The following is a 13,990-nucleotide window of genomic DNA, read 5'->3' on the forward strand; positions in this document are numbered from 1 at the left end:
ATTGTTACATCACACCTTAAGGGCGACTAGGCTATGTTGCCCCGGTTGCTCGGCAATTTTATGAATAGGAGAGAGTAAATCACTGTTTCTTTATTGTGCGCGGCTTTGAGAGAATAGACAGTGAAAGCTTGTTATGAGCGCTACCGGGGCATGCCCCGGCTAGGCATTCGCAAAGCGAAAACACGGAAGAGAATTCGATTTTCGCAGACTTCGCTATATATGGGCGGGCATTTACAAGCGAAAGGACAAGAAGAATACGATTTTCGCTGTGATTTCGGTATATATAGATTGCTGTGCGTCTCTAAATGGTAAAGAACTGTTATTGAACAGAATTTTAGGTGGGGCAATGCCCCAGTTGCCCTATAGGACGAGCCGCCACTGGTATAGGGTTACCATATTTTTGTAAAGCAAATTCCGGACACTCTTTAGCGCCCACTAGCGGATTTAAAAATGAGGTGACACATTGTCTGTCAATATGACGTCACACTAGCAAAGCATTGCCATTCGACTGTATACAGCAGTGGAAATGTTACGCGAAGGTCTTCGAGGTGGTACGCGAATAGATTCTGTTTTTTTTTCGACCGAGAGGAGTTATTAGTTCAGGTGGGGTTGATTTTGAGTTTTTGAAGCCGCCGTCGTTTGGGTAAGGTCGTCGTCGTGGGTAGGGGCTATCCCGCCCGTGACGGCCTACGGCGAAGAGATCTAGTCGTAAAGCATTGGGTTTCTTACCTAACCAAATTTCGTTTTAGTATATTTGACCACAAGAATTTCAAATGGATCCACTACAGCAGGGGTTCTCAAAGGGTGGGCCATGGCCCACTGGTGGGCCACAGAGCATTTTGAGGTGGGCCACAGAGCTATTTAGAAAATTTTAAAATTAATGTAAGTTTAGTTCTATTTTTTATGTTAAACGCTAGAAATATATTCATAAACTTTTCATCCGACTCGTATGGAGTCAGCATGTACAAGTCGAAAACGGGAGGGACAAACGGCGGCTTTTTCCACTGGCTATGACAGCCTACGGCTAACTGCAACTAAAGTAATTTCGAGTATATGATGACTGGAAGGTAATGCTGGAGTAACCAAGTATTCCGGCAGGTTCATATGTCGTATTCCGCTGAAAGGGTGTGGAATAAACTCGGAATGAAGTGTCATTGATGTATATACTTACTGTACTTCGGCAGGGCAGGTCGTATTATTGTAAGAGAAAAATAGCCATAATTGAAAATTATTAGCAACTTCTGATGACGGTATACTGCACCACTGCAACTAATCATAATGGATTGAGGATTTAGCGGGGCGCATTAATCTTTGGAGTGGGTTTAAAATGTCCGGCATGAAAATCATTGAACAGAATGTAAGAGTCACATGAACTGGTTGTATCATTGGATTGAATATTCTGACATCGCAACTTCAGTTGGTTTGGTACAAGGCATACATTGTACAGCTTGCATATTAAAAACTCTTCCTCCACTTCTCTGTAGTACTAGCACCCCATTTATTAATGAATCGTTTGAAGCTGGCCCAAAATGATTATAATATCCCCACAATAGTGGAACTAAAACCCCTATCACACAGTGGATGTGGGGATTTGATCATTGTGTTTCGCAATGCGAATGGAGCAGCGGACGATCATAATATACACAGGAGTATTAGCCTATGATCTACCTGGGCCGTAACTGCCACACCCAAACCCCCAATTGGGGGAGTTCGAAAGGGCCCAAGATTATTTCGTTGGTCGTTTGTTGGGGGATATTTATTCAACTCGAAAATTTTCGTCGCGCTTCGCGCGATTTCATGTCGCGAGAGGTCCAGCTAGATTTAAATATCATCAGTAAATTAGGAGAAAAATGAGCATATTTTAGATGAGTAGGCATATCGGCGCCGTCGATTACCACTCATTGAACGGGATTATGACTCTAGTATAAGAGATGGGCCACAGCACATTTTCAAACCGGAAAATGGGCCACGGCAAAGAAAGGGCTGAGAACCCCTGCACTACAGAAATCATCTAGTGCGCCTTAAAATGCACCTCAACACGGTGGAAACATTTATACCGCATTCGGCGCGATTATCTTATGTAGGTGGTACGCGAGCACTGCATAAAAACTCGAAATGGTACTTGGGTGAAAAAAGGTTGGGAACCACGAGCCTCTGGTATAGAGGAATAGAGTGGAACATAGGTCATGAATTAGGCCATCTGTAATGTGGGCTCTGGTGATTGCTACTAGGGTCTGCAATAGATTCTCCACGGTCCGGATGAAATCGTCTGGCGGGCCGTGTCTGGCCTTTCGGGATTGTGTTTCACAGCCCTGCTATACTGTTAGGTCGGTGCGGCTGCCTGGTTATGTGTTTTAATCAGGTCCGAAACAACATTTTTTCTGCCCCCTTCCGCCGTAAAAAACACTGATATTAGGCCCCACATAGGGTAGTCGATGTAACTCTTGAGCACTTACAATATGCATTTGGCTGTTAAATTTTTTGAATGACGTCTCTCAATATTATTGAATAATCCATATATTAGCCTACTATAAATTGCACTAGCTGGTGGCACATCCGGTGATTTCCAACTTTTTATGGTCGCGACCTCATTTCCAACTTCAAAATGTTCCGTGGCCCAGCTCCAAACTTGATAAGCCGATTACTAAAAAAAAATCAGCTTGCCCAAACTTACGGCATAGGAAGCTGATTATACGTCCAACATTATCGCAATCTCCAGATAAAAGAAAACGACCTCAAGGTTCGGAACCACTGTCTGTGACTGAAGCATTCAATCGGCCTTAACCAACTCTACTAATTTACCGTTAGCTTATAATTGCGATTACAATCAGACTTATTTCAGTATATGATGGTTATTTGTATATATATTCATTGCTAATTTGGCGAGGGTGGTGCCTGGTGTCCAATGTCCATACTAAAATCAATATACGTTGCATTAACTCGCGCGCTGCGCGAAGAAAGAATTTTGAATGGCATAAATCTGCTAAGAAATAATATTGTTTATGTTGATTTATGAATAAATTGTATGCCTAAGCCTTCAAAATTCCGGACATTTAGGCACATTTTAGAAATTCCTGCCGGACGCAGATTTTTCAGTGAAATTCCCGACATGTCCGGGAAATTCCGGACGTATGGCAACCCTAGTATAGTACCAAATTTCTCGACAACGCCTTCTCAGTAAGTTAGAATCTTGGCATCGGCCGTTCTCGGTAATTTCAATTCTCGGTATTGGTATAGAACCGTAAATGCAGATAATGCAAGTCTTCTCGCTTCTACTTACTTATGCGTAAGCTCCACTCACGCACGATGCGCACACACGCAAATAATAACATACAGTCACTAAAATTTTACGTGGTAAGCAAGTAGTGGGGAATCTCAGTAAACTAGGGCCGCGGGGGTTGTATACCAATACCGAGAAAACCATTACCGAGAACGGACATTAGCAAGAATGCGTGTGAGAGTGGAGCTTACGCGTAAGTTCATCGAAGCGAGAAGACTTGCATTATCGGCATTTACGATGTACCCAACCCTAATGAATTGATATCTTAGTAAATTTGGGGTACCGGCAGTGGCGGCTCGTGACAATATCGGGTGGTGGGGCAAGGGCTGCAAGCGACTTTTTATCAAGATGACGTCACAATGGTGTTTTCCAACGTAAACAAGTAACTTAATGATGGTACGGTAACATGAATTTCCCGGCAACAGTGATTTTAACGTATGTGCCACGAGAGGTGCGCCGGTGAGCTGTGACTTGAAGTGTGGTAACTGCGTAAACGGCGTACGGAACAAATATTCAACACGGTTCATGTTCGCGCCAGACCTGACTAATTATCTGCAGAAATGGAAATGACTATAACTCGAGAGATTGCGTAAGCCTAATTGGAAAGGTCAACGAGTTCGGACAGATACGCAATTGTTATCTCATAGATTGGGCCTGTCATATTGAATCCAAAACATCATTCTGAAGAACTATAGAATGTAAACGTGGAATGGCAACGACCGATTTTGCAGCTTCGTTCCGCTTCGCCGAAGCTTTACTCAGACTTATTTAACGGCAGCTACTGTAGAATTTCTGGCAATCCAAAAGTTGTCTTCCAGAGCTCAGAATTTACTGAATCCGGTCTTGATCGAAAGCTACTGTCGCACTGATTTCGAAAATATCAATCAAAATATGGTCAGGCTCCGTACTTAGATGAAAAATCACCCTCAACATCTAAAATCTGCATTGTTCAGAACAATCGGATGACCGCAAAACAATGACCATAACAATGACCCATTGCGGCTCTTCGATTGTTCGGACAATGCCGATAATTCAGACTTGGAGGGCGAATTCTAAGCGTTTCAGTACCTGATCATATTTTCAATTACATTTTCGGAATCAGTACGACAGTAGCTTTCGATCAAGACCAGATTCAGTAAATTCTGAACTCTGTAAGACAACTTTTGGATTGCCAGAAATCCTACTGTAGCTGCCGTAAAATAAGTCTGAGTAAAGCTTCAGCGAAGCGGAACGAAGCTGCAAAATCGGTCGTTGCCATTCCACGTTAACATTCTATAGTAGAACTAAGAATAGCAGCCTCGGAAATGAGGTCTCGGTACAGCATAGGAGATTTTGGCCTTGAAACTGGAGACTGTAACACGACACATACGGCTTTATTACTGTCTATAGGTCTGCTGCGAAATCGCCTTTGGAAAATATATTACCGAATAAATACGTGGATGAAAGCCGTAAACTTAGTACACTGTTGCATGACATCATCGAGAAGTGGCCTCATGGCCCTTTTCGGTATGGTACACTGTCAAAATTAATGCGAGCAGACCAACACCGAATTTTGCGTATAATTTACTGAGGAATAGGCTGATCAAGTGATCAGCTGTTAGCCGCCATCGAAAACGAAATAGCTATCGCGCTTGACAGGGGGTTGTAAGCAAATGGCTTGAAGGCCACAATTTCACGGTGAAATTGACATTGGAGAGAGAGAGAGAGAGGTCTTATCGATCATTCCTATCTAATACCGAATACTGTGCAGTGTGCACGCATATTTTCTGTACCACCATCACTGCCGTTTGTTATGTATTTTGGTTCGATGAAAATAAAGACTCTCTCTCTCATTGGAGAATATGATATCAAAGTAAATATTTGAATGCAAACTGAGAATGATATCATCATCTCAGTTAACGTTATCGCAGATACGCCGGATTTTGCGTGAAATCCGCAATGCGTTGTAGGCTGAAGTGTCAGATCGGAGCACATCTCTACCATACTCGACCTTGATAACGAAATTACTGCCCTAATCATTGAGTGTCAACCTTGAGACTTGGCACAGCGTTCGATACTAAAGTCAAGACATACCGCGCAAAAGCTTATGACGGATCTAGGTAACAGAGATGAGCGGATTTGAAATTTCTATGTCCTAATCCAATCCAAATCCGAACCTTCAAATCCAAATCCTAATCCATAACTTTTTCATATTCAAGTCCATGTCCAATCCTAATCCGATTCCAACTGGAAATTCAGAAGAAAAAAAAATTATGCAATGGCGGAATTCGGAAATTTTCTTTCACAACCAACGATTCACTTGATTCAAGATAACGTAGTAACCATAAGTACATTAATAACTGATCCGAATAAAGTTTGTCGCCATTCGCCACACGACATTTCAATCTCCCAGAAAATAGATAAATCCAATCCAAATCCTAATCTGTTCTGAAAAAAATGTCTAATCCAAATCCAATCCAAATCCGCCAAAATTTCACAAATCCTGTTTTTTCAAAACCTAATCCTAATCCATGCTCATCTCTGCTAGGTAAGGAGCATCGTTAAAATCAATAGAGACCAATACCGGCTTTGCATATAATCTGTTAGCGATAAATGATGAGTCAGCTCTCACTCGAATTAGGAAACGAAATTACCACTAACGCAGTTCAGTGACAAACTTAGAACTTGGTACAGCGTTCGATACTAACATTAAGACTTGCCGTGCCAAATGTCATAACCGATCTCAGTATTGAACATCGTCAAAATCAATGGATACCAATACCGGCTTTTGAATAAAATCTGTTTGCGATACATGACGGATCAGCACACACTCAACTCAGGAAACGGAATTACTACCCTAAACTTTAAGTAGAGAAACCCTGAAACTTGGGGCAGTGTTAAATACCACCGTCACGACATGACATACGAAGTTTCAAGAGTTTCATGGTGTGAAACACCATCAAAATCAACCTATACCAGCAACGGTCGATTAAACGCATATGACGGTAACCGAGTTCAGCTATAGATACGATTGTTACATCACACCTTAGGGGCACAGAGCTATTGTGCCCCGGTTGCTCGGTACTTTTATGAATGGGAGAGAGTAAATCACCGTTTCTTTATTGTGCGCGGCTTTGAGAGAATAGACAGTGAAAGCTTGTTATGAGCGCTACCGGGGCATGCCCCGGCTAGGCATTCGCAAAGCGAAAACAAAGAAGAGAATTCGATTTTCGCAGAGACTTCGCTATATATGGGCATTTACAAGCGAAAGGACAAGAAGAATACGATTTTCGCTGTGATTTCGGTATATATAGGTTGGTGTGCGTCTATAAATGGTAGAGAATTGTTATTGAACAGAATTTTAGGTGGGGCAATGCCCCAGTTGCTCTATAGGACGTGCCGCCACTGGGTACCGGACTTATCGAATGCCTTGAATCTAACTCGCTGAGAAGGCGTTGTCGAGAAATTTATATCTGAGAATCGACACCGAACGTGGCAAAGCCGTCAAGCACACACACACGACCTGAATATATGAATAGCATGCCTGCATTGCATACATTCTGGGTACTGACCGGACACCTTACATAACTACGACGGGAAACTGTCCGCGGGCCGTATGTTGCCCGCCCCTGCTTTATGCATTCGGCCCAACCATCTGAATTCGTCTATTTCAATAGCTTCCACTTCAAATATTGAAAGAGATATACCTTATTTGCAGGTTTGAAGGATAAAATTAGAGCACAGATTTCGGTCCAATGTGAGAGAAAGAGATAGATCAGATTTATTCTCGTCCGCACCATCGAGATGCTTTGACGATGGAGATGAGATACAACCTTAAGGTAAGGATATCCATTCTCCTCCATGCTATCCCTGAATGCTGAGCGCCGAGCGGGAAGCCACGGGAAGCAGTTTACGAGTCTTTGGTCTGACCCGGTCGGGGATTGAACCCATGACCTACCGATCAAGAAGCCGGACGAATCATCAGTATTATGACTGATGAGCAGGCCTGTTTATTTTTGGATATTGGGTTTTATTTTTGGAGATTCTCCAAAAATAAGATTTGAAAACATCCAAAAATAAGATTTTTTTGGATGATGTTTTTCAGTGAAATATACAAGTCAGAGCGATGTAAACGATTAGAAAACGCACAAAAACACACAAAACAGCATCTATGTGAGGGAAGGGGTCACCGAAACGCTAAAACTACTTCCACTCAATCCACTTCACGTTTCTGCTGACCTTGCCTGCCTGCCCGCCCCTCCGCCTTTGTACTCCTATAAGTTTCACAGTGCGACACGTAGAGAAGACGGGAAGGCAGCTTAAGTGAGGCAAAGGGAACGGCGAAATCATATACAGCCATCTCTGTCACAATCACTTCGTCCACACGATGACGGGACTCATCTGCTGATGCTTCAGACGGCAACACAACTTGATCCAGAGTAGATGGATCGACGAGCATGTCCACATTCAAGTTGAAATACAAGCAATTACTACTAAATAAATACAGTCCATCCTCAAGATTACCGGACCACGACTGACCTATCGATCTCGTTTCCCATGACATGCCGCCCTATTTCTTGTCGCTTCCTTTTTCTATACTATCTTCTTTACTTTCATTCAGTGTGCATGCCTCCTCTTTACATCGCCTAGGCCAAGGTGGGTGTCAGATTCCACAGACTACTCCTTGTCGCTTCGACATCTTCCTGTCTTTTCATTGTATCGCATTTTTGTGGTGTATTGAACTGATAAAATTGCTAATAAACCAATGATGATGATGATGATGGAAAGCGTGCGACCCAAGTTTGTTGACGCTCGTTTATTGTCAATGAAGAGGGTGGCCTCTTGGTTGACTGGAAACCGTACCAAACTCCTTGATGTTATGGACGAAAACAGTCCGGCGTGTGCAACTTCGCTGCTGTGGTGGATCCATCTGATCGTTCTCGATCGCATGGTCACGCTCGCACATAGCTGAGCACCACCGTCACGAAGCTTCATGGTCTTGATGTTCTGATCATGGAGCAGCAGGAGCTCATGTGCCTGGTCGAACGCCTGTGTCCAGGTGAGGACTGGGACGAGGACCGCCACAAGGAAGGTTTTCTGGTCAGAGGGTGTTGGGTTGTCAAAGTTCAATGAGGCACGCAACTTCGTGGAGGATCAGAGGTTTCAAGCGCATTACTGACGAGCGCTTTTCAGGAGCAAAGGCTTGGAAGATTGGAAAGTTTGAAGAGCTAGACATTCCTCCATTTTTGGACCCCAAACCTCGATGTTTCCCACAATTGCGACGTTCGAGGCCGATATCTCGAAAATCAAGGGGGGGGACGTCTCGCAGTGATTAATATTCTCTCGAATGCATCCTCCAGGCCAAAGACTAAATTTGTGAAGAATGTATTGGAAAGTTAGATCAAGATCACTGATGATATCTATGTGTTGGAGGACTTGAATACATGATAATAACATACTTTTGGTGGATTTTTTCAGTAGTAATAGGGCTCAAAACGCCTTCAATTCTTATTTTTGGAGATCCTCCAAAACTAAAATTTGAAAACATCCAAAAATAAGCTATTTTTGTTATTTTTGGAGAAATCCAAAAATAAACAGGCCTGCTGATGAGTGATCCTGATCCTACACTAGTAAGTAGTACTTGGCGCGATTTGTCGGGAAATATATAATATGTCAACACAGCAAAGTTGGGTGGTATATTCATTTCATAAGGTGGTAAATCATATGAATAAGCTCAGAAATGTAAACGACTACAATCAAGACTGCTGCAAGCTGTGTGATCATGGTAATCTATCATTTACCATTACATACAATGTCTGGATTTTTTATATAGACACGTTAGTTACAAGTACGAAAATCAAGAACCGAAGTTATGAGTACATTTTTTCCGAATGAATAAGTCGCCTACTTATTCCTCACCGTCTCAAGCACATGGCGGGGGAATCCTATGCTATATATTTGAGGCTATCTTACCATTCATTTCTATGCATATATTGGTCTAATTATTATTTCTAATTTATTTAAAGGTCGACACGACATGTCGGCATTTCAAATACGGCGGTCTGGAGTGGTGACGTATTTACATATCCACTTCGCCTCAGTGGAGTAACCATAAGGGAGTAGGACGAATGGCGTCACAACAGATATTCATGATATCACATAATTATTAAAATGTATGTTCTTCCCTCAAAATGTTCATACTGCGGTTACGCGTATTTTACACGTACCTCGCTGTGACCAAGACCAGCACCGAGGACTGCACTTATCGCGACGCAGGCTTCAAAGGGAGACTGGAAAAATCCCAATCTTGATCTGACAGAAGTATCCGCAACAATTACCATCGACACGGCGAACCCCAGTCCTCTCGCAACGCCAGTAATAAACCTTCCTACGATCAGTGACTCGTACGATGCCGTGAAATATGCGACCGGTGCACTGACAATAACGGCGATGATATTTACGATGTGCGAAAAAAGCATCGAGTTCTTCGGGCTGAAAACATTTCGAATATTAGGATTATATCGTTTGAAAATATTTCATAGACGCTGCGCTGAATTCAGAAAATCGGTCTATCTTCAATGCGATGTGGTGTATTTTTTAACACACTACTAGTATGCAGTACAAAAAACTTTCTTGGTACGAATTGCGATAAATCCTGTCGTTCCGTAGCGCATCACGTTCCTGCTTCCTTGCCTCGCCTGCCCATTACATACGCCCCGTCAGAGACCAATTTACCATGCCAGTACTCCAGTGATGTCGGAGAGGGGGATGAGCGAGATGCGGTCGCATCTCCTAATATTTTGATTTTTTTGTCACGAATTGATTGTTTTGAGTTTCGTGTTAATTGCAAAAATAACATTCCGCACCTCTTCCTCGCTATTTTAAAACTACGGTGACATGAAACTACTATACAGTTTACGGTAAGTATCTGTTTATCGTAACCTGTGTAGCCTATATGCAGTTGATTTCGAGTAATAGAATAATTCTATGTCAAATCAACTCTAAATTTTTGAAAAGGGGTGATGGGGAAGAAAAGGAAGAACCTCCAACTTATGTCGTGTTTACCTGAGGTTTCGAAGAACTGAAGAAACTGATAAAGCACCGACCACACATCCCCAGACAAGAGCCGATTGAGCGAGGGTGAGATACAACATCGTGTTCGATTCTGACGGCAGCGAGCCATATCGACTCTGCAATAGTAATTTTGCGTCAAATATGATTCTATAAAATTTAGCACTTGGATTCGTCCCATATCCACCACAAAATAGTAATATTCACCTGATGACTTCTTATTATGAAGGTTTCAATAGCAGGAGCGGCTGAGTTTAAAGAGAGCAGGCTTAGACCTTGGATAAGTGCGGTCGGTAGCTGAGTCATTAGGATCACGAAAATACAGTATCGTGAGTTCCCCATGATATTTGCAATCACTATTCGTAAAATTGCATACTGATTTAATGGTCAAATAGCGTAATGCTTGTTTATTGTTCTAATTACCTTTACGAGTCGCTTGATGCTGTTATAAAAGTATAAGACATATAGGCCAATGAGATTATCGAGTATACAAAGAAGAGGGTAATCGATTCATTTTTCGTTTGGACCATCATCAGGGTTGGTGTTTGTTATGTAATAATGATGTATTGCCATCAATTATTTGTGCCATTGGGGGTAATTAGGCGTTCGTGCGGCTTCCTGTCAATGTTATGGGGGTCGGGCCTGACCGATTTATCGTTTTGCCGATTTGTCGATTGGATATCAATTCTCTTCAATTATCAACATCGGCCAACCGTCGGCATTATCGACTACAGTAAATAAAATCAGATCGACTATCAATCAGTGTTGGGATCAAGTCACTATCTACGAGTATCGAGTCATCTCGAGTCATTGCACATTTTGCCCCGAGTCAAGTCAAGTGAATCGATTTTGGAAGGTGACTCGAGTCAAGTCAAGTCACTCGTTTTTTGAAGGTGACTCGAATAAGTCCAGTCAAGTCACGAGTCATGTCACAAATCAAGTCAAATTGAATTTTCGAAGTATGAGCGATCATTCAACGTCATTACATTTGCCTAGCTGTGTGAAAGACAGATTAATTGACCATTTATATTGAATCAAATAATAAATATAAAGTTGAATACTCATGCAAAAAGGCGTTGCATCGCTCACTCACAGTAAGAACTGCTAATAAAATACATTAGTAACTGTATATCTACATGCTCAGCCAAAAAAGAGGACCGAATACGAAGGGTCGAGAAGTTGATATAAATTGATATGGAACAATACACTACCTATCTACTCATACATGAGAATATAAACACATAAACTATATTCGTTCGATTTAAATTATACAAGAGGGTTGGTAAAGGGGAGTACTGTGCAATGTGAGCAATGAGCCGTCAGTGAGTGGTCATAATGATAATCCAGATAAATACCGAATCGGACCCTACCGCTCAGTTTATTGCAGTGTTTCCCAACCTTTTTCCACCCACGAACCATTTCGAGGTTTTATGTAGTGCTCGCGTACCACCTATACATAAGTTACGCGCGCTGAAGGAGGTCAAAAATGTTTCCATCGTTTATGACGTCATAATGACGTATTTGACGTATGCGAGGCGTAATAGCAAATACTAATAAACCAGGCATTATCAGCCAGGGACCCACGGTTAATGGGATGCTTGAAATTGTTTTTTCACCACCAGTCACAAAAAGAACAACATAATAATGAAATAACAGCAAACAACAAACGTCAATTGTTGGCTGCATTTGCTTATTTTCCACTAGCTCAGCGGTTCTCAAACTTTTTTAGACACGCCCCTGCGTATGATAGTGAAAAATTGCGCGACCCTCTTATCGTCATATCACAAAATGCAACCAGAATGCTAGCAATCCCCACGAATAATGTTATTGCATGGGCGGTTATGACAGTTGATTAGGGAATTCTTCAATATGCAATTAGGACTATACACAAAGCCACAACAATGAAATGGAGGTAAATCGCGCGAAGCGCGAAAAAATTTACCAGTTGGCCGCAGCTTCGCGCCCCCCTTCAGATGCTTTCACGCCCCCCAGTTTGACAACCAGTGCACTAGCCGGTCAATGCGTGGCATATGTTTGCTCACAGCGCATCGAAAGTCATGCATGGGCGCAACAAGTCGGTTTCGTTTCTTCGACTTGATGGTCATCAGAGATGAGAATCGTTGCTCGCACTCCCACGTAGAAGGGGTAGCTGGGGAATAGCGTGAGAAGCTAGAGTCGATTACGAGGAGGCCACGCTAAGCCTGAAGTTTATTGGAGAACAATCTTCGTGTTCAACCCCACCTTAACTAATAACTCCCTTCGGTCGAAAAAACAGAATCTACTCGCGTACCACATGTTGGGAACCACTGGTTTATTGCATGAAACAACGAATAATACTTTCTCTTGTCATATCCCACCATTTGCAGGCACGGTAAGCCAGTTTATGACTTATCTTCCGTCATAAACTTGAACTTGAACTTGACCATGTTCTCGAAAATCACCGAATCGTGACCACAATTACCTAACCGCCTCACAAAACTCCCCAGAACAAGGTTTGATGTTTGAAACGATGCAAAGTTGCACGGAATATCGTGTAAGTCGACTTCTGATGTTCTGGCAGAATTTTCGACGATATTTCCCACTCGGAAAATATCTGGAAATTTAAGGTGATAACCAATTTTTTTCGGGTTTTCGTAAATTTTTTTTTAGTTGTCAACTAAAATTTCTGAGTAAGGTACCAAATGAATCGAAAAAATATCAGTTTTCCAAAAACACAAGTACCCGATGTCTACATCGTGTCAACATGGAGAAATCGGTCACAGAGACATGCCGTATCAGATATGATGCACCCCCTTCAAAAGGTTTAAATCTTCAGCTCGGCCAGCATAATTATTCTTGTGGTAGTATAAACATGTCTTTGAAAGGTTAATACAGTGGTCTGTTTAGAGTTTGGGGCTCGAACCCCTGTTTCAAAATCCTCAAATTTAAGTTGCAGTCGCGCCGGCGACCAATATCACTTCCAAAATCGTTGTACCCGTGACGAAATCTTGGATTGCACGATGCGTTGATTAATCAAGGAGCTAGGAGACATGGCGGCGCCTATATCACGAAGCAGTTTTCAAATACATATTGTCTTCCTGATATACGGCGAGAAATGAACGGCCGTGGAAGTGACATTCGCAATTACAAATTCAAATTACAAACAACGCCTTTGATATCAACGTTCTTGATTGATAACGTAGCTTTGTAGTCGCTGTTAAAATGTAGGTGTGTGTCGTTATGTTACCACCGAATACTTTGAGAATTGAGAAGTCGAATCGGAATCAGAACGACAATTACATTTGATTAATATCAGTTATTGTAGATTAGGCTTACCATATTTTGGAAATCTAAAAAGAGGACACTTTTTCAGAAATTTGAGACTTGCAAAACCGGAGAAGAATTTTCAAATACCGGTGAATTTTTCCTACTTTGTGATCGGTTGACTGAAAAAAAAGGTCATCTTTCCGCCCAGAGCTAAAATCACCGTTTTTCACTCCGAAATACCCGCAGGAGCGTCACTTCTGTGCTAATTTACGGCATATCACTCACAATTTGCTCTAAATCTGACCTAAATTTTCAAAAAAGAGGACAAAAGGGCGTCCTCCGAGGACACTTTCAAAGAAGTAAAAAAAGAGGACAAATCCTCTTATAAGAGGACGTATGGTAACCCTATTGTAG

At 42.1% G+C, this 13,990-nt stretch overlaps 1 protein-coding gene across 3 annotated transcripts in view; it reads right to left on the reverse strand.

The window, feature by feature from the left end:
* The window catches only part of LOC145433971 (solute carrier family 2, facilitated glucose transporter member 5-like), a 29,063-nt gene extending 16,443 nt beyond the window's left edge, over positions 1 to 12,620 (reverse strand). Inside the window, exons 1-4 of one of the 3 annotated variants that reach the window (XM_080311228.1) lie at positions 10,754 to 12,620; positions 10,538 to 10,686; positions 10,325 to 10,449; positions 9,487 to 9,751 (exon numbers count right to left, since the gene is read on the reverse strand). In XM_080311228.1, the coding sequence (XP_080167354.1) occupies positions 9,487 to 9,751; positions 10,325 to 10,449; positions 10,538 to 10,672 (525 nt within the window). In that variant the 5' untranslated portion in view covers positions 10,673 to 10,686; positions 10,754 to 12,620. Of the gene's footprint in view, positions 1 to 9,486; positions 9,752 to 10,324; positions 10,450 to 10,537 lie in introns of all 3 variants that reach the window. The other 2 variants (XM_080311229.1, XM_080311227.1) reach the window with 2 other exon arrangements.
* Between the last annotated feature and the right edge of the window lie 1,370 nt (positions 12,621 to 13,990).

The sequence above is a fragment of the Botryllus schlosseri genome, chromosome 2, assembly GCF_051294905.1.
Source record: "Botryllus schlosseri isolate E-star chromosome 2, Bs_hap1, whole genome shotgun sequence".
Taxonomy (NCBI): Eukaryota; Metazoa; Chordata; class Ascidiacea; order Stolidobranchia; family Styelidae; genus Botryllus; species Botryllus schlosseri.